Raw genomic sequence first — 23,932 nt, forward strand, 5'->3', positions numbered from 1 at the left:
TATTTTTTAAAAATATTTTATTTATTTATTCATGAGAGACGAGAGAGAGAGAGAAGCAGAGACACAAGCAGGCTCCATGCAGAGAGCCCGACGTGGGACTTGATCCCAGGTCTCCAGGATCAGGCCCTGGGCTGAAGGCGGCCCTAAACCGCTGAACCACCCGGGCTGCCCGTAAACTATTCGTAATACTAGGTACACAGTAAGTGCAGCTATATACACGTCTATATGGGGAGATAGGTAGCAATACTTTTAGAAGAATAACCGGGTACTCTACATGTGACCAAGGCCTGTATGCCCATTCATTGCCCTACCTCTACTCCATCGGTACTGCTCGGGTTTTGATCCTAACAGGTTGGCATCTGGCTGGGGTCAACTAATGGAGGACTACTGGGAAACGAGAAGGTACAAGAAAGGGAGAAGCAAGTGCTTATTCTTGAGGGGCAGCCAGCCGTGTTTTCTCTACCCACCCCCGGCTCTCCTGTGACTCGGGGAACACTTTCTCCCTTTGTCCCTTCAGCCTCAGTGGCTTCTGGCTCTTAAACTAATCACCAGGTTATCTCATTGGTTATATTTGGCTTCTCAGCTTTTCTATTACCTGTATCATCAATTCCTTGCACTAAATTCCCTCACTGAAAATACTTGAAGCAGTTTCTGGTTAGACCCTGACTGCCCTATGATAGATGCTATTTTTAACTAAAATATTCTAATTTTAATGACTTTTACTTGAATTTGATGCAACAAAAGAATATGAAGTAGAAAACTTTTTCCTTTAATGTAGGGGTGCTACGTTCTAAAAGCTCTTTGTAGGTTAAGAAATTATGAAAACCTCTCAGAAGTTGGGAGTTGTTATGCTTAATATTTTTAACTGCTTTTCAACTTTAGACAATAAAAGGGATACCTGGATGACTCAGTGGTTGAGCATCTGCCTTTTGCTAAGGTTGTGATCCCAGGGTCCTGGGATCGAGTCCCATCTCATGAATAAATAAATAAATCTTAAAAAAAAAAAAGTAAAAGTTGATGATTCCCAAAAAACTAGTAGCCATGTGCTTTCTGTGACCTGTTCACGATTGTTCAGTTATATTTATTTTGTTCAGGTTCATAACATTTACATTCTATTCTCAGGCATAATTTCCATAGTATTAGTCAACTTACATATCTAAACCAGCTCTATTTCACTAGAAAGTTAAGTTTCACACAGCCAAGGCTGGTTACTTGTTTTGTTCACTGATCTATTTAAAGCAACTAGATGAGTGTCTGGCACTAATCAATACGGTGGAATAAATTATTTACCAAAATGATTCACTTTCTTAGTTTTAAACTGTAATTTCCCTCCTAGTTGGTTAGACTTCATCGTTGTATATGTAGATATGTATAAACACACACAGTTTTCTCACTCAAGAGAAGCTTGGGCTTCTGAGTTTATGTTTGAAGACCTGGCCGACTACCTTCTGGCATTACGTGTTCTCTGCTCATTTTATCGAATGAACTCTGAATACTGGTGTGATAAACTGTCACTTTTTTTTTTTTTAAAGATTTTATTTATTTATTCATGAGAGACACACACACAGAGAGAGGCAGAGACGTAGGCAGAGGGAGAAGCAGGCTCCATGCAGGGAGCCCGATGTGGGACTCGATCCCGGTACTCCAGGATCATGACCTGGGCTGAAGGCAGGTGCTCAACCGCTGAGCCACCCAGGCTTCCAACTGTCACTGATTCTTTACAAGCCTAGTGGTCAGTGCCCTCCTATCATATTTATATTGTAAGCTTTCATCCAGTTGTTTGCCACATTTATGTGCAAAAGTTTTATACAAGTCTTATTTCGACAAGGCCGTATTATTTTTGACATTCTTCAATAAGTCAACAAATACTTTGTGAGTACTTTCTGCTACATACTGTGTGTTATACAAATACAGATGGCCAACGGGCTCTATCCTCAGGAGCTGGAGTGTAGGGTAGACAAAATAAGCCTGCTGATACAATATCAAGTACAGAGTCAGGTCTTAGGAGAAACAGTGCCTGGACTTTTTTTTTTTTTTAACAAGTTTTTAAAAAGATTTTATATTTATTCATGATACATCAGAGAGAGAGACACACAGGCAGAGGGAGAAGCAGGCTCCCATGCAGGGAGCCCAACGCGGGACTCGATCCTGGGACTCCAGGATCACGTCCTGGGCCAAAGTGCTCAACCACTGAGCCACCCAGACATCCCATGCCTGGACGTTTTGAAGAGACAGTAATTATCAAGATGAATGAAGGAAATGACACTTACAGAAGGCCTGTTATGTGGCAAGTAATAAAGAGCCTTTGTAGATGTCATCTCCTTTCATCTCCAGAACAATTCTGTAAGAAGAATGATCAGTATCCCCATTTCATGGATACAGATATTGAGCTTACGTGAATGTCCAATTTAACAAATGTCTCTCAGGGAGGGTTGGGATTTGAGCCCAATTCCGGCTGGTTCCAAAGCTCATAGTTTCTCTAATTACCTGCCACAGGAATGAATCAGAGAAGGCTTGATGGAGAAAGTGGCATATGGGCAATCACCTGACGGGTAGGTAGGCTTTAAGGTAGGAGTAAGAATTCCAAATCTCCGCCCAGCATTTCAATTGAGGTATAGGTGGGTGTTACATTAGTGTCAAGAAACTGCTTTTGTTCATTTGGAGACCCAGTTCTGGGGAGGTAGCTATTACCAATTACAGGAAAGAGACTCCAAGTAGCCCTGTTCTTGAGGTTCCTGGCATTCTTCAGTCTTGGATATCTATCTTCCTTATCATCCCTTTGCACAACCACACAAGAATGAAGTCTTCCTGGTGCCAAGATTTATCCTTCTTCTCTGACATTTCTAGAATAGAATAAATTCTTCAAAACAACATGGAGATATAAAGCAGTGGCTTTCAAACTTAAATTCCAAGTCATTAGTGCACTTTGACATTTTAATGAGTCATAACCAGCAAGCTTTTTCAAAGGGACAGAAGAAAATAGAAACAGCAGAGGGAATTGGATATAGCAAGGGTAAACAGCTTTATGACGCTTCCATGTGTGATACATATGTGTTTGTGTTTATGTACTGGGCTATGATGTAAAATATATTTGATAGCAACAGACCTTTACTTAAACAGTAACAGGGCCTATTTACAAGCCATGTATACCAGGGAAGCCTGAAAGCCCTTTCTAACTGGCATGGAGTGGCAGCTGGACTTTGGATGAAAGCTTTCTCAGGTCTAGGAAACAATCTCACAGACTGTTTGCTTACAAACATGGCACAGCTATCAAGCAGTGTAATATTCTAAGCAGTCTTTCAAGAGTAAGCTTATTAAAAAAAAAAAAAAAAAAGGCAATTATCTCTTAGCAGAGGCTCTGGAGAGAGAAGTAGGCCCACCCAGCTCAAAGGTTACCCAGTGCAAAATATGCCTCCTCAGAAGGGGAGAGAGGCTGCAGGAACTCTCTAGATTAAAGTACTCCTATCCAGTTGGGTTATGTGTATTTCTGGGACTCAAAGGATGACTGGGGAAATGCCTTCAATCAGCAATACTCCTTGTGGTTTAACCTTCTTATTCCCTGTATTTGTCTCTTGCCCAGTTTTTTACGGTGTTTGGAAAGCCAGCTGCCATACTTGATAAGGCTTGGCTGTGGTATTATGTTAGAGCTCGGTTTCAAGAGCTGGTAGGTTGGGGAGGAAGCTGGGACTATGTGCAGCTGCAGTTATGGCTACTGACTCAGTTTGAGGGCAGATCACACAACTGCTTCCAATACAAAGAAGTCAGAGTCTTAGCTCAACATAGTTTTGCTTTGTGTATCAGCGTGCTAATGGGTTTAAATCAGCCCAACTGACCTCTCTTCAAAACCTATCTCCAATTCATTTTTACAGGTAATAATAACGTTGTAGCTATCATGTAATGTTCATTATCTCATTTAATCTTAACTACCACCTTAAGAAGCAAGGACTAGAGTAATTACCTTGATAATAAGAACTGCCATTTAATGAGGGCTTACTGGCTGCCAGACAGTACTAAGTACTTCAGATGAATAAAAACATTTAATTCTCACAACCCTAAAGACAGGTACTATTATTAACCCTATTCTACAAAGGAAGCAAGTCAGCCACAAAGATTAGGTCATCTGTCTAAAGTCTTGCAACTGGGAAATGACAGCACTGGGCTTGGAGCCCCCGGTCTTTAACTCTCAAGTTCATCTACCTAATCACCATATTCTACTGCCTTTCCCATCTACTTCTATTTATCAAGCTTTTTAAAAAAGATTTGAGAGAGAAGATTTCAAGCAGACTCCACACTAAGCACAGAGCCCAACCGAGAGCTCAATCTCACGACTTGAGCTGAAACCAAGAGCTGGATGCTTAACGGACAGAGCCACCCTGGTGCCCCTACTTATCAAATTTGCTAAAGTCTAGTGGACACTATCCTGATCAGTTATTAACAGTTCATTCATACTTACTAGCATTTTGGATATCATAGCAGTCTCTGGCTTCTTGGTCAACTGCTCGCTCTTTAAAAGAATTTTTAAGTAATCTCTACACCTCAGTCTCAAATTTATAACCCCGAGATTAAGAGTTGCACACTCCACCAACTGAGCCCGTCAGGCACCCCAGTCAACTGTTCTTCTCTTATAGGTAATACTATTGGTTCACTTTTCCCCATCCAAATTGAAGTTCTGTTCATTTAAAAAAATTTATATCTTGCTGAACTATGTTGTTTATATGAATAACTTATCATGCTAAGTTTTATGTACTTTTTTTGTAATCAAACAACAATTTTAAAGTAAGTTCCATGCCACATGTGGGACTTGAACTTAGGACCCTGAGATCAAGAGTCACATGCTCCACCAATGGACCCAGCCAGGCACCCCTATGGGCTCGTTCTTTACTGTTACTCTAGAATTTTACTCTTCAACGTTCTGTATAATCATACCTTATGTTTCAGCACTCCCAAACATAGACCAACAAAATAAGTCAAACAAGCTCTCTGATACCCACCCTTTTTTTCTCTTAGTGTAAACAGTGCTATATAAATGGAAGGTTATTAAAGCATCTTCAAGAACATTAGCTTAGGGATGCCCAGGTGGCTCAGCGGCTGAGTGTCTGCCTTCGGCCCAAGGCGTGATCCGTGATCGTGGAGTCCTGGGATTGAGTCCTGCATTGGGCTCCCTGCATGGAGCCTGCTTCTCCCTCTGCCTGTGTCTCTGCCTCTTTCTCTGTGTCTCTCATGAATAAATAAAATCTTTAAAAAAAAAAAAAAAAAAAGAACATTAGCTTATAAATTCATGGGTCAGCAGATGGTCTGCCAGTAAGATGGAAATATGCACCTCAGTGCTTCAGATTGCCCATTACTACAATATTTTGTTCTTATAAATCCTAGGACAGCACCAAGCTATAAAATAAATATATCAAGTTTCTATTGTTGTTTTAAATCGTGCTAATTTTACTTTATTCCATTTCATAAAACTTGCTTAAATATACTATCAATCAATAATTAAGATTATTAAAATAGAAAGCATGTAGAGCAGACTAAGAATGTCGACTTTTAATAAAGAAATTGTGACTGATTACAGCAAAGAGGTCACCAACAAGGGATACCAGAGAGCAGCAATAAAATAAAAGTCTTATGTACAGTCTCACTTATCAGTTTAGGGATTAACTTGTCACACTGCTATCGCCCTGATAAAGTGAGGCAACTACAGCTAAGGAGGGAAATGAATATAGAGCACAGATGCTACAAGCAGCGCACGAAAAAAGCAACAGATGTCAAACGAATAATTCAACAAATGTTTGTCTAACATTTTATCAACAGGAAATCTAAAATAAGTGAGTGTTCCCTCCCTAAAATTTCGTAACTTGATGCATCATAAAATGCTGACACAGCTTCTAATTTACAGACTAAATTATGTATAGTATAGTTTGAAGTCTCTTTATTTCTTTACATATGAGCATCAGCAGACACTGATAATACCATTATGAACCTGTATTTGCATTAATCTGAAGTACAGCCGACAGGCTAAATGTGAGGAGGGAAAAAAGGGCAGCCCGGCGTGGGGTGTGGGGTGTGGGGTGTGGGGGGGTGTGCGGTTCAGCGCCGCCTTCCGCCCAGGGCCTGACCCTGGAGACCCGGGATCCAGTCCCACATCGGGCTCCCTGCATGGAGCCTGCTTCTCTGTCTCTCTCATGATGAAATCTTAAAAAAAAAAAAAAAAAAAAAAAAAAGAAAGAAAGAAAGAAAAACTACAAAGAGGACTTCTTAGCTGAAAACTACCTTCTTCTGTACCTCAAATGGGTGAAAAATGCACGACCATATCTAGCACCATATTTATTTTTTATTTTATTTATTTTTTTTTTTAAATCTTTATTTATTTATGATAGTCACGCAGAGAGAGAGAGAGGCAGAGACACAGGCAGAGGGAGAAGCAGGCTCCATGCACCGGGAGCCCGATGCGGGATTCGATCCCGGGTCTCCAGGATCGCGCCCCGGGCCAAAGGCAGGCGCTAAACCGCTGCGCCACCCAGGGTTCCCTAGCACCATATTTAGAGAAAGGGCACAGGTACGGTTAAGCCTCCTCCAACCTCCCAAACAAAAAAACAAGCTCAGCAATTGAAAGCGTCTTGGAAACCACTTAGTGATACAGAAATTTACCTTTCAACAAAAGCAAGGGTTAAGTCTGATTCACAATTCCCCTTGGCTGTAACTGTACCGAAAAACTTGTTTAGGAAGCTTCAGATGCCGCGGGGAAGTGTATTTCAAGACCCCAGGAAGGGGCACCTGGCTGGTTCGGTGGTTGAGCATCTGCCTTTGCTTTGGCTCAGGTCGTGATCTTAGGGTGTGTGGGGGGGTCCCCTGCAGGGAGCCTGCTTCTCCCTCTGCCTAGGTCTCTCTCTCTGTGTCTCATGAACAAGTACAATCTTTAAAGGCCCCAGGAGAACCTCCATCCACCGGCGAGCGCGGAGCACTCAAGGTTCCGCTCCCGAGGACTCCACGCCGATGTCGCTGCAGCACTACCGGCCCAGCGCACCGCCGCACGCGCTCCCTCCAGGATTCGGGGCCGGAGAACGCTCCTGGGAGGAGGGCAGGAGAATCATCATCATCTTCTTCTTCTATCGATCCAGGAACTCTGGCACGGAAAGCGTGAACCACCCAAGGTAACGATGTCGTCACCAAGGGACGACAGGAATAGAACCCAAATCCCTGGGCTCCCAGGCTCGTGTTTTCTCCTTAATCGTGCGCTCCTTCCCACTCCTCCGAGAGCACCAGGTGCGAAGGGTCGGAGAAGGGAGCGCACACCCGGAGCCCGGTCGGCGAGGCCGCCGCCGCCTCGCTCAGGGGCCCCCGGACCCACTAAGCGGCGCTGGCCGGGGACGATGAAGGCAGCCGCGGCCGCGACCCCCGGCGACCAGGAGCTGGAGCTAGGTACCGCCCCGCTGCCCCTCCCCCCGGGCCCCGCGCTCCCGCGCTCCCCCGCCGGGCGGCCCCGCCCCGCCCCCACCCCCACCCCGCGGAGGGGCGCGCGGGGCGCCGTGCTGCGTCTCCGCCGCTACCACACCTCCTCGGTGGGAGCACGGGCCGGTACCACGTGCGCTCCGCGGGGCCCGCCAGGACGGGGCGGGATGGAGACCGCACGCCGAGAGCCCTCCCCGCTCCCACGGCGCGGCCGTCCCCCGGGCAACCTCCCGCCGAGGACGCCTTCCGGGGCGCGCGCGGCTACGCACCCCCCCCGCTCCCCGCACGCCCCCCCCCCCGCCGCCCCGCGCGGAGGACGCCGGCGCGCGCGCACTGCGGGCCATTCCAAACCGTTACTCCGCCCGCCGGGGTGGGGCCAAGCCCAACGGCCGAGTCTGCGCAGTTGCGCCCGGCCGGCTCCGAGGCCGCCGCGCACTACAAGTCCCAGAAGGCAACGCTCCGCGGGGGCGAGCAGCCGCCTTACCTGCCGCGAGCTCGTTCCACCGGCTGCTAGTGCTCTCCCCGTTCCCCCGTGCCCTCGGGTCTCATTTCTGTAGTCAAGGCTTAGCACCTTCGACCTGGAAGCTCTTGGCGTACCCCCCTTTGTCTCCCTCGAACTATGCCAGACGCCCTCACCGGAGTTGGGTAGTGCACCCACCCGACAGAGGGGAACCTGAGGAGGCCCAAGCCGAGGCAGCTCGGTCGCACTTCCGCCTCGCGGGCTCCGGAAGGGAGCGCGCACGCGCGCCCTGCGACTCCGGCGCGGTTGACTTCCGCTCCCACTGTGCCCCGCGAGCCGAATCATGGATCACACTGGTAAGGAGGCGGAGGCAGCGGGGGTCCCGGGTCCATGCCCCCTCGGCCGGCCTGGGACTGGCTGCCCGGCGGGCGGAGCGGGGATGCGCTCGCCCTGAAGCGCTGGGGGGTGGCGGTGAGAGAGAAATCCCACAGACCCCTCCCGGTGCCCGGCAAGGGCCTGCCGTTTCCCGGCCTACCCTCCGGTGTGGTACCTACAGCCTCGGTGCCGGCAGCAGCCGCCGCTCTGGTGCTGCGGAGCTCCCCGCCCGCACGGTGGGCGGCGCGGCCTCGTGGGGACCGGGGCGCGCTGCCTCCTTTTTTTTTTTTTTTCTTTTTAAACCGTGGTGCCCCGCTCTGCGTTTCGGGTGCCGGCGGGCAGACTCCAGGCTCAGGGTCCGGGCGCGGGAGGGGGCTGCGGGCGGGCGCTGCGGGGGGCGCTGCCGGTCCTTCGTGGACCCGAGGCGGAGCGGGGAGCCAGGTGAGAGTTTTCGGAATCCTGCTCGGACCGGCTTTTCTGTCTGAGCCCAAAGCCTGCTCCGCGCTTCGGCTGTGGTCCTTACTCCTCTTTCGGGGGCGTTTACAAAGGAGAGCTTAAATTCAAGATACCCGCATCTCTTTCTCCAAGTAAGAAGGACTCCGCTCTTCGTTGTGTGTTGTTTGGCTTTTTTTTTTCATCGTGGCTTTTGGATAGTGAGTGAGTGAACCTGGGGCTGCTGTTCCGTGTGGTTCCATTAGCCATATCCTAAGTAGGATAAAAGGATACTTCTTGTATTAAGTATTGGGTAAGGTGTTCTCAGTCATCACATGCCTACTTAATTTTGTACATATAGGCGTAAAATTATTTCTGTCTATAAAATTTAGTGAGTGCTAGTCAGCAAAACCTATGCCAGACCCCAGTATGCCTAGAGAGGGAATGATGGACTTGGAAACCAGGCCAACTGCGTTCCTGGCCTCATGGAGATTACATTCTGTTGGGAAAGACACGATAGAGAAGTTTTTGTTGTTGTTGTTGTTTTTTAACCTAAGCATTACAGATCATGATGAGCGCTTGGAAAAAAAATTAACAGCGTCTGTGGTAAAGACTAAAGGAGGATGCTTCAGAGAGAGTGGTCAGGGAGGGTCTTTCTGGATTTCTAAGCTGAGATATGATAGATGAGAAGAATCCCTGCATGGAATTAATCAGGAGTAAAGCGTGTCTAGCAAATATGAAGACTCTGAGGAAGGAAAACGTAGAGGTCAGTCAGCTACAGCTTAGCAAGAAGCAATGAGCCCTAAGAGATTGGAAGGGACGGTGGGAGTCAGATGGTACAGGACTTTGAAGGCCGTGGTAAAGATTTTATTTTATTTTTTAAAGATTTTATTTATTTATTCATGAGAGACAGAGAGGCAGAGGCACAGGCTGAGGGAGAAGCAGGCTTCATGCAGGGAGCCCGATGTGAGACTCAATCCCGGGACTCCAGGATCACGCTGAAGTGCCAAACTGCTGAAGGCAGGGCTGAAGGCAGGTGCCAAACTGCTGAGCCACCTGGGGATCCCTGAAGCCATTGAGCAGGAGTACAGGAGGAACATAATTTCTTTTAAAAACACAGTAACTTGTTTGTGGAGAATGGTGTGAGAGACAAGACTGATAGAAAATAGTTTAGATGGTGATTGCAGTAGAACACTAAGAGAGGCTCGGTAATGAAGTTGGTTCGGTTTAGAGAAAAGGGGAGTGGGCATATCGAATGTTGTGGTGGAATTCAAATAGGAGCTTTGTGAGAGAAAGGAGAGATGACTACCTTTCTGGTTTGAGCAGCTAGGCAGTGCCCGTTACTAAGTTGGGGAAAACTTGGGAGGAAAACAGACGTCTTTTTTTTAAGTGGTAAAGGGAGACTTGGGAACTTGAGAATGAGATTTTTGGCTGCAAAGGATGAGCTGTGTACGAGGATATATAAGGGGAGATGTCAAGTGGAGATCAGAGGAAAGATCTGGGTTGAAAAATATGTATTTGAGACTTATGAGCAGGTAGCTGTTGTTTTAAGGAATGAGGATGGATGAGATCACTCAAAGAACAAGAATACAGAGAAGAAGAGGGCCAAGAACCGGGCTGTAAGGAACTCTGGTTTTGGAAATTTTGTAGAATTGAGATCTGGGACCTTGGTGTTAGAGTAGTAAACATGCAACTTCAGCAAAACACTTCTCATTACAGCCCCTTACTAGAACTGAGAGTGAAGCGCCTTCCACAGTTTAGAGGATAGTATGTTAGGAAGTTGTAGTGTGGCTGGGTGTGTCTCTGAGTATTATCCTAGTTCTCCAAGTTAAAATGTTGACCAGAAAGTAAGAGTCATCCTGGCATGAAAATATTCACAAATGATCTGACCACTTAAAAAATTAGTTCCTACTCAGATATCCCTGCTGCTCCTTTTCTGTTTTTAAAAGATTTTATTTTTAAAGTAAGCTCTGCACCAACGTGGAGCTGGAACTTACAACCCCTAGATCAAGAGTCACATGGTCTATTGACTGAGCCAGCCAGGCGTTCCTTTTTCAATTCTTTTAATTTTGTTGTAAGCCATTGTCCTTGCTTTCTATCCGGAAATGGTATCACATCAGGAAATGGTATCACATGCTGTATATTGACTGATTATAAAACTTGCAAAAGATTCAGGTTTTCATGGAATTCATAAACATGAATTTGATAACTGAAGCACAACTAAAACGGGCAACTGGGATGTCTGGGTTGCTCAGCGGTTGAGCATCTGCCTTTGGCTCAGGGCGTGATCCCGGAGTCCTGGGATCGAGTCCTGCATTGGGCTCCCTACCAGGGAGTTTGCCTGTGCTTCTGCCTCTGCCTCTTTCTCTGTCTCTCATGAGTAAATAAATAAAATTAAAAAAAAAAAATCATTGGCAAGTGAGGAAGTGCCAGTTGATTGAAGACATTATGATCAGGTAGGCATCTTAACGGAAAAATTTTAATGTGGAGGGTTTAAGAGAGGCCCTTGAGGAAATTGACGAAACCCTTGAATATTACGCAAAAAATGACTGATTTTATGATCATGCTGAAAAGTCAAACATATAATGAAGTCTATCTTCTAATAGCATTTTGCCAGGAAAAACTACTCCAAGAAACTCCAATTAATACTTGATTCATTCTTTGGTTGTTCTAAGAATCAGCAGTTAGTTATAACAGAAATCTAAATTTTGTAAGATATTTCTTGGGTTCCTTTAATTCAGGATAAAATTCTAAACACATCTTTTAAAAAAATACTATCATGTAAGAGTGTTACTCCTTTTTAAAGTGGATTCACCTTAAATGACAAATTACAGAGGTGCCTGGCTGGCTTTGTTGGTAGAGCGTTTGACTCAATCTTGGGGTTGTAAGTTCAAGCCCCACATTGGATGTAGAGATCACTTAAGAAAATCTTTAAAAAGTAAAAATAAATGGTCAGTTATATTTTTAGTTCTCATTTTCTGTGTAAAATCCAAGGACTTTTGTGGTTACGGGATTTATATTTTTAGTTGGCAAGTTCAAGAAGAAATTGCTGTATTTTCTGATTTTTATTTAAAAAAAAAAAAAAAAGGCAAGCCCAGAATGATGTCACTGTTAAATGCTGTACTTTGTTTATGGGCTTGCAATTTGTGAGTAGGTGGCAAGGTGTTAAGGGGCAGTAGACTCCCTAGAAGTTGTGGTGGACTAAGCAAGCAATTGTGACAGGTGTTCAGGGTGGTGGGAAAAGGATTTGCAGTAATGAAGGGTTGGGATTTGGTCATTCCACTAGATAAAACCATTGAGTCTTTCTAGTATCTGAAGGACAACATTGAACTGTTAAATATCTGTCTACATTAACTTGCTTTTCTACTTTATTGGAAAATCAGGAATACCTTTTGAGAAAGAAAAAAAAATGATTCATGTCTTTTGGCTTGTAGATACTTTTACATAAATAACTGGAATGGAAGCAGATGAAATACATTATTCAACTTGTTAATACATGTAGTGAAGTTTGAAGGTTGACCAAGTTGGGTTTATCCTAACTGGGGATTTTAGCTAGCCATGTAATTCCTTTCCATGAATTTTTTCTTTGAGGATTAGCTTTTGTAAAAGTAATAGCAGAAAGCAGACTGAAAGAGATTGGAATTAATTATTAATGACCTATTTTGAATTTTGTTCTAAATATTGTCCAGAAAGAGGGGCATCTGGTTGGCTGGGTCAGAAGAGTATGTGACTCTTGATCTTGAGGTCATGAGTTCAAGCCGCATGTAGGATATAGAGATTACTTAGATAAATAAAACTTAAAATAAGTATTGTTCAGAAAGTATTGTTCAAAGCAAATTGATGTGAATTTAACACGTGTCTAAAATCCTAGTACCCTTGGAGGTCATTAGTACTAGGTTACTACTTCCTAATTTGGCTTTATTGAATGCAATGTGGACAGTGTGCCTATCAATCTTGATAGTACTATCTCCTGCATGGCAAGTTCAATAATTTATCACATTTAAAACATTACTATTTTAAAAAATTATTTTATTTGCATTTCCTACTTTAGGGCATTTCCCTTTGTGTCTTTAGTAGTAAAGGTGAATATTTACTGTATTGTAATATTTTGTCAGACTTGAAACAAGGGAGGCTATTAACCTTCGATGGAGTCAGTTCTATGAAATAATGCTCCTATTACTCATGAGAAATGAGTTCATTTATTTCATAGCTAGTAACAAGCAGAGACTTAGAAAGTGTCTCTTGTTTACATTTAGTTTAATTGCAGAAATTTTGCATACCCTTAAACTCTGATTTTCCGTTATGATGCTGTGCTGCTTAGAATAGCACACTCACATTATATATCTAGAAAGGTTATAGCACAAATACATGATTGCATGTTTCTGCTATTAAATGGTGTGATAAGTTTTGCTATCCTTGAATATTTTTTAGAAAAACTATTTTACACTTAAGGAAATAATCACTTTCCTTAAAACTAACTTCATTTTCAAATGCATTATATATTTAATTTTGCCATTGTCAGTGTTAGTTTTGTGTTTTGTTTTATTGATTGTCCTAATGTAGATTCACTTCATTAACTTTAACAAGTGTTTTGTGTGCTTGGTGGAGATAGGGATGATTTTCTTTCTTTTCCTCCTTCTACTTCCTTTACTTTTTTTTTTTTTTTAATTTTAAAAAATCTCTTATAGTTAAAGACAGAAGTTCTTATCTCATAAAGACAGAAGTGGCTTATGAAGGGTCTTATGTTTCCTGCAAACTCTTCTGGAATCACATAAATTTTTATTGTCTACTTTTAGGGAGAGGTTCTATAACTTTTGTCAACTTTTTAAAGGGTTCTTTGTCTCAAAAAGCATTGCTTTAAGGTTTTATCTAATGTAGAGAAAATTAATGTTTAAACTTATATAGCATAATATTTAAAATCAGAACCTACATATTTAGCCCTTGATAATGTTGGGTATGTTACTTTAATACCTGTGGCAGAATAATCTTCAAAAGAGGAAAACTAAAAGAAATGACAACTTTTTTCTTCTGACATAGACAATGAGTTACAAGGCACTAATAGTTCTGGATCATTGGGTGGTCTTGATGTTCGAAGACGAATTCCTATAAAGCTCATCTCCAAACAAGGGAACAAAACCAAAACTGCGCCTCGAACTCCAAGGACTATAAACAGGATGCCTGCAAAGGCTCCACCTGGTGATGAAGGTAATTTGTTTAAACTGACAAGTCCAAAAGTCTTTCTTTTGTATCTAATTCCAGCAAATAATCCATGTGGTCTTATTTATTAATTTACTAATAATGACCTTTTTTATCTTAATTGTCTTCACTTTTTTTCAGTCTTTCTGTTTGACTTCTCATTTTGGCATGTACTTTCCTGTATAGTATTTTTGTTTTTTTCTTTTGTTATTGAAAGTAACACTGCCTGTTGTTTGAAAATAAAAAAACCTAAATAATACTGCAGAAAGCATAATATGAAAAGTAAAATTTGTTCCTCTACTTCGACAGTACTCCACCAAAATGATTTCTGTTACAACTTTTTTATAGTATAGTAACTTTTTAATGTATTACTGCCCTTTTTTCATGTAAGATGCATTTGAAATTTTTCCACGTATCAGTATATACAGATGTACTCATTTAAGAAAATAGGTTTGGATATTTCTTTTTTATGGATATGCCGTAATTTAATAGTTTTTATAACTTCTTTGCTGTTAAAAACAGTGTTGCAGTAAATATTGTACGTATAGCTTAGCATGTATACTTGAGGTAGAACTGCATGAATTTGGGTATTTTATAAGTTGATGGATACGGTGCATTTTAGAATTTAATGGATATTGTCAAATGGCTCTATAAAAAGTATATCAGTTTATATTCCCATACACCAATATCGTGACTACTAGCCTCCTAAAATTTTTGTTTTGATATACATTTCTTCAATTATGAGTGGGGTTGTGTCTATATCTTTTCATAGTATTGGGCATTTCTTCTGCCTAGGATCTACCTGTTCATATCCTCTAACCGTTTTTTACTGTTTTCTTGTCTTTCTCTTGACTTTTATTAGTTCTTTACATATTATTAAATTGACTCTTTGTCATATATTGTATAGATTCACCATTTGTCTTTTGCATTTTCTATATATAATTTTTATTGTAGAGAAGTTTGAAGATTCTGTGTTGTCAGGTACCAATCTAGTCATTTCTGTTAGGACTTCTTGGTTTTATTTTATTTTTAAGATTTTATTTATTCATAAGAGACACACAGGGAGAGTCAGACACACAGACAGAGGGAGAAGCAGGCTCCATGCAGGGAGCCCAACGTGGAACTTGTTCCCGGGACCCCAGGATCACGTCCTGAGCCAAAGGCAGACACTCAACTGCTGAGCCACCCAGGCATCCCGACTTCTGGGTCTTATAATATTCTTAGAAAGGCCTTTCCCCTATTTCATGAGCACAAAATAATTTGTCTGTCTTGCCCTTTAGCACAGGGTCAGCAAACTATGGCCTGTGGACCAAATCCAGCTCAGTCTTTATAAAGTCTTACTGGAACATAGCCATGCCCATTCATTTAAGTAATGTTTATGGTTGCTTTCACACTATAATGGCATGGTTGAGTAATTGCAAGAGACCAACGCAGCCTAAAATATTTACTTACTTAGCTTTTTACAGAAAAAGTTAGCTGGCACTGGGACATTTATGGACATATATTTGGTTATTAGAAAAATAAAGTGGAGTTTGGCGGCTCTATTTTTCCCTCTAAAACAGTTAGCTGTTTGTCCCAACTATTGAATGATCTGTCTTTTCTCTGCTGAGAATAGGAATCCAATCATTATCCTACATTAAAGGTCTAAAAGTATTTACGTCTATTTCTGGATTTCCTGTTCTATTCCAGCAATCTGTCTGTATTTCTTTTTGGAACCAAATGTTTTAATTATACCTCATATTATGATTCCTTTTATTGTAGGGTATCTCTCCCCATCTAAACAAGTATATTTGAAATCCAATGTTACAAATTGGAGTGGTAGCAATTTAGGGCTGCCCCTCACTATCCATAACCTAGGCTCTCCTCTCTTTGGTCTTTTTGTTTCTTTTAATAATTTCTAAAAACAGCACAGTAATCTGCACATAAATTCTTGTTGGAATAATCCAAACGAGGCAAAAAAAGCTAAGAAAGAAACCCCTTCTATCCTTTTCCTCTCAGATACCCCTCATTCCCTCTTCTCTCACTCCTCAAGCCCCATACCCTTCTTTTGTTGTTTTTAAAGATTATTTATTTATTAATAAGAGAGAGAGAGAGAGAGGCAGAGACACAGGCAGAGGGAGAAGCAGGCTCCATGCAGGGAGCCTGACGTGGGACTCGATCCAGGGTCTCCAGAATCAGGCCCTGGGTTGAAGGCAGCGCTAAACTGCTGAGCCACCTGGGCTGCCCCCCATACCCCTTTCTAAGGGGAACTACTCTTATCATTCTTTCTCCTAATAGCACAAACTGAGACTAAAGATAATTTTTGAATATTTTAGTTTAACTTATTTGGGGTAAAAAATAAGTGGTGTTTTTCCTAGGCATTGATCAAAATAGGGAGTTTTGGGTGCTGATATGGGGTTTGGTGTATGGTTTGGTGTATACACACACACACACACACACACACACACACATATATAGTTTAAGGATAGGAGCACAGATCAGACTACTCTGAAAAATGATTACATGCTCCTCATTTCCTTTTCTGTTTTGCACAATAATTTTCTGTATTTTAGATAAATAAAAGAAATTGATTTTTCTTATTTTGAGTTTTAGATGACAGCATCTTTTGTAAGGTATAAATGGGTCATATTAAGAGCCTACAGCCACTTGTTTGTAACTTGTAAGAACACTCTTTGAACTCTCTTTTGTATTGGAGATAATTAGCAGTGCACTGAAGTGTCCATATCATCTTCAAAAAATTCTTACATCATTGTATTTGTGCGTATGTCCATGTGTCCACCCATACACAGGTGCTTGTAATTTAACCATGTTTGAGTAAAGTTAAAACTTGTGTGCTTGGGCTACTCTGTTTACCAGTTCTAGGGCCAAAAGAGACACAAGAAGCTTGGCATTTTGGAGGGATAATGTGTCTTCTCAACTTTACTTTAGGAATTGGATTATATCTAGAATTACCATCAGAGTGTCCATTGGTTTTCTGTTCTTTTGTATAAAATGAGAGGATGACGATCAGGGTCAGAGAAACTGAACCCATTTGATCGTCGTAACGTTATTAGTATATGTAGTGTAGAGGAGGATACTTGTGAATAGGTAAGATATGCCTTCTGCCTTTTGGATGATAAACCAGGGAGAGGTTTTAATTGAAAGGATGAAGTATGAATATGTTGTTATTTCTAAAAACAGGCTCAGTTGTAAGACTGAAGAAGAGGATACCTAATTTACTAAGTCTAAGAAGAAAACCTACAGAATTATTTGTTTCCATTATATGCTTTTGGCAATAAAATCAGCCTTTTGCAGCATGACACCACTTTGGTAGGTAGATTAGAGTAAATGGTGATCAGTATCTTAGAAGTTGGTGCAACAAATGTGCTGATGGTAAATAGTAAAGTTTTATACTAGAGATAATCTGATGAGTTAATAAGAGCACTTGAATGGGAGTGAAGAGTTCTGAGGTATGTTCCTGGCCCTACCACTAATCCATGTGTTGAGTTATTGTGGGTCTCCATACTACAATATTCTCAGTTAGAAAATAAGAGAGTTGGACTAGATGGTCACCAAGATCATTTCTAGCTGATTTATTTTTTTATTTTTTTAAAGATTTTATTTATTTATTCATGATAGACAACAGAGAGAGAGGCAGAGACACAGGCAGAGGGAGAAGCAGGCTCCATGCACCGGGAGCCCGATATGGGACTCCATCCCGGGTCTCCAGGATCGCGCCCTGGGTCGAAGGCAGGCGCTAAACCGCTGCGCCACCCAGGGATCCCTCTAGCTGATATTTTAAACTCAATTTAACTAATCTTGATTATCTTGTCCTTAGAAGAGCTTTGAAAGGCATCAGATGGCTCTCTCATTGTACAGGTCTGTGGTGAGTACATGTACTTCCAAGATGAAATTTAGGATTTTAAAAGTTAATCCTTAACACTTTCTTTTTTCAGAAGGATTTGATTATAATGAAGAAGAACGGTATGACTGTAAAGGGGGAGAACTGTTTGGAAATCAGCGAAGATTTCCTGGACACCTTTTTTGGGACTTCCAGGTATAACTAAAAATAAAAAATTTTATTAGAACAATAAAATATCTTAAATATTTTATTATAATCAGAATACTTAAAGAATGGTATGAACTTTTATTAAAGCTATTACGCTTTTTAGAACACTCAAATCATTTATTAATGCCGTATATCCACTAATTTAAAAAATAATTTGAAGTAATTTTCTGTAAAGTCAAGTAAAATCAGTGACCATAAGCACTAAAAGGAGAAAAAAAAAAAGACGCCGCTAATGATGTGGAATATATGGGAATTATACCAAGAAACCTTTATTTCTAATTGTTTTAACAACTTTTATAAATACTAACCAATTCATTGCCTAATTTATAAATGTAACTTTTAGAAATGCTTAAAAAGGAAATTTTAATTCTATCATTTCAACAGATAAACATCTTAGGTGAAAAGGATGATACACCAGTTCATTTCTGTGACAAATGTGGATTGCCTATTAAAATCTATGGGCGAATGGTAAGTATTACTATATTAAATCTGTTTTAGTAACTGTAAACATTTGCATAGAGTTGGGATTTTGAAATTTAAGTAGATAGGTTTATCACTGTTTAATGACTAAGTTCGTGACATTTTAGTGAGTATGAAATAGCTAAGGGCAATTTTGGGATAACATCATTTATTATGGATAATTATGACAAATTCTTGAATTACTTGAAAAATACTAAGGAAACTAACTTCTGAAAACTTATTTCTTTGGACTGTTTTGTATTTATTAGTATACATTTATTATAGTTTGTTAATGAAACATTTTTTTCTTGTTTAAAGAATAAGATCAGTTACTCGTTTCTGAAGGCTATAATTTTAAATGTAAAACTAATAATTATAATTTCTGAGAATTGAATTCTGATCCTTAAAACAATTACAACCCCAGATGTAATTTTACAGTAATTTTGACACATGCTCCCTCAAAAAAAGATGGTTTCATATTTGTGTTTGAAAAAAAAATTGAATTCAGTAACATATATGCCGGTAGAGAATGTAGGTTATGCAGTCTTTGCTGTGTAACATAACTAAATAACAGCAATGGATTGTGAGTTTTAAAATGGTCTAACATCATTTTACTGTGTCCTTCTGATTTGTTTTTAGATTTTTAAAAGTTTATTAACTACCAGAGAAGAATGCTACTTACATTAAGTGTAGGAGATATTTGTAATTTTTTTACTTTGGAATAGTTTCAAGAGGGGCAGGATAAGATAAAACATGGTTTTGGTATTCTTCTTTGGGAGATTTTTTTTTTGAAGTTATTTTTTTAAATTAAATTTTTTTAAAATTTTTAATTGAAGTATAGTTGACATATTCAAGTGTAAACAGTGGTTTGATAATTACATACATTACACTGTGCTCACCATGGTAAGTGTGGTAACCATCTTTTATCACACACAGTTATTACAATATTATTGTCTCTATTTCAGTATTGTGTATTTCAATATTGACTATACTGTACTTTTCATCCCTGTGACTTGTTTGTTTTATAATTGGAAGTTTGTACCTCTTAATCACCTTCACCTATTTTTGCCTATCCCCCGCACACAACTACTAGTGTGTTTTTTGTATTTATGACTGTTTCTCTTCTTGTGTTTTGTTTTTTACATTCCACATGTAAGTGAAATCATACGGTATTTGTCTTTCTCTGTTGTCTTTTTAAATATTTATTTATTTATTTATTTTAGAGAGAGAGCTCATAAGTAGGGGGAGGGGGAGAGGGAGAGAATCTCAAGCAAACTCCCCGCTGAGTGTAGAGTCCAACTTGGGGCTCGATAACACGACCCTGAAATTGTAACCTGAGCTGAAATCAAAATTTTTATTTATTTAATATTTTTATTTATTATTTAACCGACAAAATATTTAACTGATGGAACCATGCAGGCGTCCTTGTCTTTCTATGGTTGACTTTACTCAGTGTAATACTCTCTGGGTTCATCCACATTGTCACAAATGGCAAGATTTAATTATTAAGTATTTTTTTAATTTGTATTTTTATTATGTGTATTATTGTTGTTTTCATTGTATTATTATTTTTTGTATTATTATAATTTTTTAATATTCCATTATGTGTATGTACCACATCTTCTTTATCCACTTATCTATCATTGGACACTTGGATTGCTTCCATATCTTGGCTATTATAAATAATGTTGCAATAAACATAAGGGTGCATATACCTTTTCGAATTAGTGTTTTTGTTTTCCTCAGGTAAATTCCCAGAAGTGGAATTACTGGATTCTATGGTACTTCAAGTTTTAGATTTTTTGAGGAACTTCCATACCGTTTTCCACAGTGGCTGCACCAATTTACATTCCTACCAGCAGTGCATGGGAGTTCGTTTTTCTCCACATCCTCACCAACATGTTATTTCTTGTCTTTTTGATACTAGCCATTCAGACAGTTGTAAGGTGATACCTCATTGTGCTTTTGATTTGCATTTCTCTGATGATTGGTGCCTACTGGCCATCTGTATGTCGATTTTGGAAAATTGTTTATTCAGGTCCTCTGTCCATTTTTTTTTTTTTTAAGATTTTATTTATTTATTCATGAGAGACAGAGGCAGAGAGACACAGGCAGAGGGAGAGGAGAAGCAGGCTCCATGCAGGGAGCCCGACGCGGGACCCGATCCCAGGACTCAAGGATCACGACCTGGGCTGAAGGCAGCGCTAAACTGCTGAGCCACCCAGGCTGCCCCCTCTGTCCATTTTTAATCAGATTACTGGATGGTGTTTTTGTTTGTTTGTTTGTTTGTTTGTTTGTTTTGGTATTGAGTTGTATAAGTTCTTTATGTGTTTTAGGTATTAACCCCTAATTGAATAGATCATTTGCATATTTCTTCTCTCATTCACTAGGTTGTCTTTTTGTCTTGTTGATGGTTTCTTTGCTGTGCAAAACTTTTCAGTTTGTTATAGTCCCAGTTACTTACTTTGCTTTTGTTTTCTTTGCTTAAGGAGATATCTAGGAAAATATTGCTAAGATTGCTGTCCAAGAGATTGCTGCCTATATTTTCTTTTAGGACTTTTATTGTTTCAGGTCATACATGTAGGTCTTTAATCCATTTTGAGTTTATTTTTGTGTATGGTATTAAAAAGTGGTGCAGTTTCATTCTTTTTCTATGTAGCTGTCCAGTGTCCCAATACCATTTATTGAAGAGATTGGGTTTTCCCCATTGTATATTTTTGTTTCCTTTGTCATAGATTCATTGATCATATAAGCATGGGTTTACTTCTGGGGTCCCAACTCTGTTTCATTCATCTGTGTCTGTTTTTGCCAGTACCATAGTTTTGATCACTACAGCTTTGTAGTATAGTTTGAAACCTGGGCTTGTGATACCTCCAACTTTGTTCTTTCTCAAGATTGCTTTGGCTGTTTGGGGCCTTTTGTGGTTCCATACAAACTTTAGGATTTTTTGTTCTAGTTCTGTGAAAAATTACATCGAATCTGTAGATTGCTTTGGATAATCTGGGCTTCTTCACGTGCTTTACATCCTAGGAACCACAGGATGAAAGTCGTAGCATTTATATTTCCAGAAAGTGTAAGCAGATGCACATGTATACGTTTATTGAGGAAAGAGCCAAAGGTTTCATTATATTCTCAAAGTGTTTTGTTACTGAAAAAGGTTAACTGTTGCTTTTCTGTAACTAGTACTTAATGTTTATTTTGATGAATAGTTCTCAGGTGCCTTCTATGTCTAGGTTATTGTGCTTATGGTTATTTTTTATGGAAATATTTTACATTCTTGTATGCTAATACAACTAATATGTCTCTGTTCACAGATTCCATGCAAGCATGTTTTTTGCTATGACTGTGCTATTTTACATGAAAAAAAAGGAGATAAGATGTGTCCAGGGTAAGATTATCATTACATTTTTAAATAATAAAGTTTGTGATGAGATGAATTGTAATCTAGGTTAAAGGCCTGGGTATGATATAAGTCAGCAGCAGGATATCAAATATGCAGACATGGCTGATCTTTCTTTGTGAGCCCAGAGTTGGCCATAGCCTTCTCCTTAGGATAGGGCTAGATAGCTATTTGTCAATTCAGATTGGCCAAAACAAACAACATTTGTCATCACAAAATTACTATTATAAATGAGAACAGTTTTGTTTTGTTTTATTTTGTTTTGTTTTCTGATGGGATACGTGAGAGATAGTATCAAGCAGTGATTGAGAACAGGGACTTTGGAATTAGAATTCTTGGCTTCAAATCCCTTTTCTGACATTTATTAGCTATGTCCCTGGTTGTTTCTTCATCTGTAAAGTGGAGCTAATAATAATATCTACCTCCCTGTGTTGTTGTTAGAGCTAAACTAGTATATATATAGTACCTTACATTTGATAAGTACTGTGTTAAGTATAAGTTATTATTTATTACCTCGAAATCTTATTATTTATGTCTGGAGTATTATATCTTAGAACACGATCGTGGCATCAGCTCAGATAAGTTAATGAAGAAGATCTAGAGGTATTGGTTGCTACTGATCTGATTTGGGATGATTCTGAGAGATCCAGAATAAGGAATTTTTATATCAGTTTAGAATCCCTGATAGAAGGCTAAAGAAAGCTTTGAGACAAACTTCCTTGGGACAACTGTAAGCTGCTGAGATTTTATAACCTGGGTCAGAAGCTATCCCAAGATTGGTAGTATTGGTTGATAACAGAATTACAGATAGTTCCAGGATGATTTCTTTTTTTGGTGTAGGAAGATTGGCATCACTGAGAGAGAAGAGATGATTCAATAAGTATTCTAATATTAATATTTAAAAAGGAATTTAGGTTTCAAGATATTAAGTGTAACTCCTCAGTAAGTACCTCACTAGTTAGCCCTTAGCTATTTGAGAACATAAGCCTATCTGGCTTAACAGACTCAGGTCAGGAAATGAAGAAATGGCAACCCAAGTTATATAAATATCATACACTGTTGCTTTTAAGCATCACCCAAAACAAAGTACCTTATATCCTGTTACTGTAGAGATATTTCTGAGTTTACAGCAAATTAGGAACAAGAAATGGGAACTGTGCCGAATGGGACTAAAGGGAAGCCTGCTAGGATCAAGGAGTGCCAGTCTTACAGCAAGGACGGAAATATGGACACAACTCAAAATAAAAAATATAGAGCCATTTAATATAATTTCAAAGGACCTGACACACATATTCAGTGATCATAGCTTGTGTCTCTGTATATGTAGTGCTTAACTAGTGATTCAATTCTGTCACTTTCATTGTTTCCTTTATCCTAAGGATATTCTTTAAGGTAGGGCAAAATAGAAAAACACTGTGAGTTAGGTGGAATGCATGTTTTAACCCCATATTGCAGATGAAGAAATAAGCAAAAAGATTAAGTGACTTTTCCAAGATTACAGAGCCAATGCTTGACCTCATTTCTTCTGATACCTAGTTCAGTCCTCTTTCCACTATTTCCAACAGACTACAAAGGCAAATGTGGATTAAATACAGTGAATGAAAAAGAGTTGTAATTTTGACCCTGAGTCTTTAAGAAAATACTGAGTTAAATTTAGTGCCTACAGTTTAGAAAGGAGTGTTTAGTATTTTTTTAGTAGTGAAATTGTCTGGTAACTCTTCCTTAAGGGACTCTTGATAGTTTGAATTTAAATTGTTCACATTGTTTAATATTAGGAACCCTGATAACTGGGATGATCTTACTAATTTCTGTAGTCCTTGTGGTATCTTTTACTTAGTGTTATTTGCTCAGCACATACTGACTGCTCAATAAATACCATACAGGTTTGAATTCTAGGACTATGACAGATCTTTGGTTTAACCTTTCTGGATATTTTTGCAAATGGATGTAAAGCGTAGAGTTCTTTGAGACAACAAGATCATTCTAGGCCTTAGGAAGGATGGGTCTCTTTTTAAAACCTAATCTGGGGATCCCTGGGTGGCGCAGCGGTTTAGCACCTGCCTTTGGCTCGGGGCGCGATCCTGGAGACCCGGGATCGAATCCCACGTCGGGCTCCCGG

At 40.0% G+C, this 23,932-nt stretch overlaps 1 protein-coding gene and 2 long non-coding RNA genes across 8 annotated transcripts in view; 1 reads left to right on the forward strand and 2 right to left on the reverse strand.

Moving 5' to 3' along the window:
- LOC144292992 (uncharacterized) lies at positions 1-7,429 on the reverse strand. Its single transcript, XR_013360424.1, has 3 exons — positions 6,643-7,429; positions 4,992-5,235; positions 1-2,843 (listed from the first exon to the last, which is right to left on the reverse strand). It is a non-coding gene; the product is annotated as an uncharacterized LOC144292992 (long non-coding RNA).
- LOC144292991 (uncharacterized) overlaps positions 1-8,189 on the reverse strand; it is a 49,680-nt gene extending 41,491 nt beyond the window's left edge. The window contains exon 1 of the long non-coding RNA XR_013360423.1: positions 7,928-8,189. This is a non-coding gene — a long non-coding RNA (uncharacterized LOC144292991). The remainder of the gene's footprint in view (positions 1-7,927) is intronic.
- CBLL1 (Cbl proto-oncogene like 1) overlaps positions 6,999-23,932 on the forward strand; it is a 21,894-nt gene continuing 4,960 nt past the window's right edge. The window contains exons 1-5 of one of the 6 annotated variants that reach the window (XM_077864047.1): positions 6,999-7,145; positions 13,748-13,915; positions 17,842-17,942; positions 18,339-18,422; positions 21,728-21,801. In XM_077864047.1, coding sequence (XP_077720173.1) covers positions 13,885-13,915; positions 17,842-17,942; positions 18,339-18,422; positions 21,728-21,801 — 290 coding nt within the window. In that variant the 5' untranslated portion in view covers positions 6,999-7,145; positions 13,748-13,884. The other 5 variants (XM_077864046.1, XM_077864045.1, XM_077864050.1 and 2 more) reach the window with 5 other exon arrangements.

The sequence above is a fragment of the Canis aureus genome, chromosome 21 (assembly GCF_053574225.1).
Source record: "Canis aureus isolate CA01 chromosome 21, VMU_Caureus_v.1.0, whole genome shotgun sequence".
Classification (NCBI taxonomy): domain Eukaryota; kingdom Metazoa; phylum Chordata; class Mammalia; order Carnivora; family Canidae; genus Canis; species Canis aureus.